The sequence below is a fragment of the Apis dorsata genome, unplaced genomic scaffold (assembly GCF_000469605.1).
Source record: "Apis dorsata unplaced genomic scaffold, Apis dorsata 1.3 scaffold_390, whole genome shotgun sequence".
Taxonomy (NCBI): Eukaryota; Metazoa; Arthropoda; class Insecta; order Hymenoptera; family Apidae; genus Apis; species Apis dorsata.
This window is the reverse complement of record NW_006263651.1, coordinates 702,177-707,625: the sequence shown is the minus strand read 5'-3', so window position 1 is coordinate 707,625 and position 5,449 is coordinate 702,177. Positions and strand designations below refer to the sequence as shown.

At 42.4% G+C, this 5,449-nt stretch overlaps 1 protein-coding gene across 1 annotated transcript in view; it reads right to left on the bottom strand.

Annotated features, from left to right (window-relative positions):
- Window positions 1-4,718, bottom strand: part of LOC116186035 — a 28,607-nt gene extending 23,889 nt beyond the window's left edge. The window contains exon 1 of the mRNA XM_031512115.1: window positions 4,531-4,718. Coding sequence (XP_031367975.1) covers window positions 4,531-4,672 — 142 coding nt within the window. The 5' untranslated portion in view covers window positions 4,673-4,718. The remainder of the gene's footprint in view (window positions 1-4,530) is intronic.
- Between the last annotated feature and the right edge of the window lie 731 nt (window positions 4,719-5,449).

The window sequence follows — 5,449 nt, the reverse complement described above, 5'->3', positions numbered from 1 at the left end:
CTAGCCGAGAGTGGTACCAGCGGCCACTGAAGAAGAAGTGGCGTGTGCGGATCGCGCGGTCGAGCGAAGAGAAACGAAGACAGCGGCCTCGAAATGGTAAGGGACGGCGAGCAGAGCGGCCGAAAGAGAAGTAGACGGAGTAGGAGGGACGGAGGAAGAGGGAAGAGGAAAGAGAGAGGGAGGAAGAAGAGGGAGGAAGGAGTAAGATCCTCGAGGAGAGCGTCCTTTTTCTGGTGGAAAGGGAGGACGAGGTCCGTCAAACCGAGGGCCTGCGTATCCAAACCTGCGTATTCTCCTCTTCTTTATATCCTTCCTCTCGTTCTTTCTTTTGTTTTTTTTTTTCCTCGTGCGTTGTGACATTTATATAATGCGAAAAATTATGTCGATATCGATAAGATTAAGTTTCGATTTGAAAAAGGATGATTGGAAAAATTTGCGCGGGAACGAAAAATAGGCGGGCTCGTAAAGAACTCGTAAGAGAAACTTCGGGACGGCCACGAATCGCATTCCCGTGTAATTGTTAAGCATCCGGGACATTCGGTGGACGAGAGAGACGAAGGGTAGAGCGGAGAAATCACGTGTAACGAACGAGATATTCCAAGATTTCCTCGACTTTTCGACGTCTGGGAAGGAGCAGTTGGCAAGCGGCGTGCACTCGCTTAATTTGCAGATACGCTCGTCGACGACGACAACCACGACGACCTTGCTCCTCTCCCCTCGCTTTTCTGACTCTTCCATGCGAACCGCGTATCGTTTCATCCATCGCGTTTATCGAATTCTCGCCCCTTCCTCTCCCATCATCGCCTCGATTCAAATTCGCGCGTTAGAAAAATCAAATGGAGTAACCAACCAATCCTAAATTTCCATACTTTCTTCACGATTAAATCCGTATCTAGCTGAACGATTGCCTTAATGACCTTCGATCGAAGACAAGCCAATAAATCGTCCAACCTCTTTAACGATACGCTTCTTCCCCGCCTCGCCAAATCCTCCACATCCATCCTAGTCTCTGGTTCCTTCTACCTGTCCATCCTCCTCCCTGTATCGTATCCTACATCCATGCACAATTTCCAGCAGATTCTCGCGATCGTTCTTTCCACGTCGTGTAAAAGCACAACAGGTACGACTTCGTAACAGAGGCACACCGATAGAGGAGACAGAAGCGACGACAGGATATCACGTGTGTTCCACGCAGCGCGTCCTTTGAGTGGACGGGATCCGCGGCCGTCCACGACGGGGTTTTCACGGTCCTCTGATACATTGCTACCGTTTCGAGGAGGGTCCCTGTGCATCCTCCAGTCCGCGCTGCCCCTCACCGAAGGCCTTGTATTATGGTAAACGAGACATCGGAGCCAGAGGCTGCCAGTCACCGCGTACTCCTTCCACTTCCATTCCGATTCTCTCTCCTTTCCTCTTTTGTCTACCCGCAGACACGGTCGTCCTCCGAACCTCTTGTCTCTTCCTGCTCCCTCTCTTCCATGTCTTTTCTGTCCGCGATCCACCTTGCCTCCTACTCGAGTTCCAACGCCCAACAGGCCTCCAAGAGGACTTAATAATCTTAATGAATTCGAGAAATTCGTAGGAGGCAAAGGTGCAAAGGTACGCCCTTCGCGATCGGATCTTGCTCTTTGGCCGCGCTACGATTTTCCAAGAGAAAGAAGATGGCTGAGTCACGCAACTGGAACGGGGAAACGCGTTAAATCTCGTTACACCGTTTTTTCTTCCCCCTCACTTCAGATTCGTTCGATTTTTTTTATACGTGAAAAATTACATATAAACAGGTGTTTGGGAAGAAGATGTCCTAACTTTCTTGCGCGATAATGATATTAACGATAATGTGCCGTCGGTGGAATTTTACAACTCGTTCGAGTATTTCGTATCAAAATCAATAAAAATTGTAAAAGAAATAAATTGTAGATCTATATAACTTCGTAACTAACTTGTCGAATCGATAATATTACAAATTATCGATTGAATAAATAATCGTGCAAGAGGAGGTGTACACTTGTTTCTTCCAGCGAGCGATGAATGATCTTGCATCGATAAATTTTATGAAATGCAGTGTACGTCCTTCTTTATAGGTTTGAACTCGGTGATTCTACGTCCTCGGGACGAATCGAATCCATCGCTACCGGGCAAGCCTTACGCCTCAATTTCCGTCTTTGTCCCACGTTTAATCTTGTCCCCTCGATCTTTCTCCTCCCTCTCGTACCATGCCTTTTTGCCTTCCATGTGCTCCCCGTCTCAGCTCCCCCGTATTCTTCCTCTTCGACTTGGATGCCCATAGGCAACGCGTATCGTCGCGTTCGCCTCGCTTCTGTCGCGCGACGATGCATCACGGCTCTCTCTAATGAAACCCTTTTCTCCGACTGCCAATTAACCCCCACGCGACACCGAAACGGAAGAAAATAGCCGATCACGTGTACACCTATAATATATATAAAATCGTCTCGTTTTCTCTCTTGCTGTGGCATTTAATTGTTACATTGTTCCTTACTTACGTGTTTTCTCATCGATCCATCATCCTCGAAATGTAGATATTCAAAAAAGATGACGAAAGCAGCATGAACGGGGGAAAAGAATTTTCTCATTGATCGTCGTGACTCGTGTTTTAAATCTGTTCAATCGTGTTATTCTGTGCGTCTGCGTGCGCGATTCTCGAAGAATCACAACTTACGATCACTCGTCATCCCTCTGATATCTGATAAAAAAGAAAAAGAAGGAAAGAAAATAAGAAGATCGGCGTGACGCGATCGTAAGCCTGCTTACCTGTAATACCTCGACGCGAGCGCGAAAATTACGCTAACACCGGTTAGAAGAAGCGAACGGTGAACACGGTACACGATTCATCGATGTACGGACGTCGTAACATTACCTCCATCAGATAAACGAAATTCTTCGTCGAGAGGAAAATAAAAAAAAAAGAGAGAGAAGAGTAAGAGAGAGAGAGAGAGAGAGAGAGAGAGAGAGAGAGAGAGGAGACATGGAAGAAGAGAATCTTAACGCGAATGGTAAAAATCAGAGAGCAGAAATTCATCTTTCTCGGGATGTCCAACACTCCGGACATTAATCCGACGATAAATACGCACGGTCACGGGTTAAGGGAAACGGGTACACACAGGATTGACAAGTTAAACGAGTTTCGCTCGATTCACCGACCACGATCGATCATCGCGACTATATCCACGCCGATCTCTCGATCGTTCCACGGGAAAAATCCACGCGACGCTTTCTCTTCTACCCCTCTCTCCTCCCCCGTCTGCTCGAGTGACCGCCTACCCTTCGCGTACAACGTTGCAACACGCGTAACAAATAACGTTAACGATGCGAATCCCATAAGATCACACGTTGCCGCCGATTATTAATTGCCTTCATTCGTCAAATAGAGTTTCGCCCGTGAACCATTACCTTGAGATTCGATAAATCCACGACCGATTACCTGATATATAATATCGTATGAAAAGAATGAAGATTCGATGGTTCGAAATCGAGGAAATAATCATCATATCGGAGTACCTAGGTAAAGTATGTGAAAATATATGTATATATATAACCATGTATGAAGTAAAAAAAAAAACGTTAATTAAAGGGAAAAAGGGGAAAAAGTAATTACTTCATCGATACATCTCTCCACTTGCTAAGAATAATTACGTTCGAAAAGGAAGTGCGTGTCTGAATAAAAGAGGACGATCAACAAGGTGTCGGAAGAGCGTTTAACTTTGTGTTTGGGACCGCCTATCCGACGCCCTGCCTTAGGGGACACGATCGCGCCTCGCCACTTTCTAATTTACCATCGAGTTTTGCCTGTTGACATTCGCGCAATTTCTCCATACAATCATCTCGAAACTTGACGATATCCGAAACTTCTTTTTCGATGAGCCACTTCGTCGATAGATCTTAGTATCTTATTGCGATTAAGTAATCATCAATTATCAATTCTTATTTTTCTCAAGATTCCTCAAATTCCCTTCCCTCGATAAAAAGAAACGTTGCGAATGAAAGAATCTGATGATTATCCGTGTAACATTCCAATTCAATAACGTTCAAAGAATTTCGACACGAAATTCCAAACTCGCGATTATAAAAATAAAATTTCTTTTATTTTTTTCTCTATGATCGAATTTTTTAATTTTCCCGATTAAAAAACGATGTGACCAATGTTCGTGAAAAACGATATTTAACTATATTTAGCGAACACCCGTTATATAAATCTAGTCGCTGGATCGACTTAAACGATCCCCGAAGCAAATTTTTACGAGACACGCATTCGTTATCCATTAGAGTAAGTATAGCACGTGTGGTGGGTTTCTGGAGTCCGGTGTTACCAGAGCCGAGTATACGATATTCATTCTCTCGCGATCCATTCCGGGCGATGCGTGTAAATGGCGGGCATAATTGAATTATCATTGGAACCGCATGAAAGACAGCCCAAAGCCACCCCGGACCCAGTAATGAACGAAATCAGCGTTACGCCCCGACTCTGCAACGCGGTTTCAAAATAGCTACAGCTATATTTAGGTAACAATGGACCTCGATAAAAGCAGCTACGATAATTTCCATTGGCCTCGTCCTCCCTATTTTCCTTCGAATTATTGGCATTCGAGAATGAAATTAATTTCAATTTAATTTTCATTATTAAAGGGAACTCGATGAATAAACATTTCCTTCCCATTTTTCCTATCGATATTGATTTAGATGTTTTTGGGAATCACACTCAAAGAAAAAGGAAGAATTCTATCGATTCGATATAAAAAATATTCGAATATCAGTTGAGTTTCATGAAAAATTTAAAATCTTGTTAAGTAGTTGGTAATCGGTAAATCTTGTTAAGAGTAATCGGTATGATTTCTAATTTTATGATCGTATTGATAAACGTTTAATATTCAAAGCAAATCCCTATGGCACCTTATTAATCAAAGTTTAATTGCACGTGCTGATGCTAATTAATAATCTCCTTCCCCTCCTCATTTCCCAATAAATCAAGTTAATTTTCAGTTTAATTAATTCTACCGGAGGATCAGCAGTCATTGAAGTTAATTCTCTAAAAATAACAGACATAACATTTAAGTTTTGCTTACGAATATAGTTTAATTGAGATTTTCAATGCTCATTCGAAATTATATAGAGTACTTACTTGTTTTTTATCATAATAAATAATGTGGAATGAGCAAGAGATTATACATAAATAATCAAAGATAAAATATAATAAAATTTCTAGGAATTATGGAACTAAATAACTAAAATAATATTGAGAAAATAATTTGTATCGTGCAAGAACAAATTCAGATAATTAAACAAACAATTATTTCTTCATATAAAAAGAGAAGTCTGTGTTAAGTTCTCTCAATGTTGAAAAAATTCCTAAGTCCCTTCTCATGGTCTCTTCTCACAGATGTTTGAATCAAGATTACGACATTCTTGCTTTTTCTCGTTCCCCAGGTGAAGATTA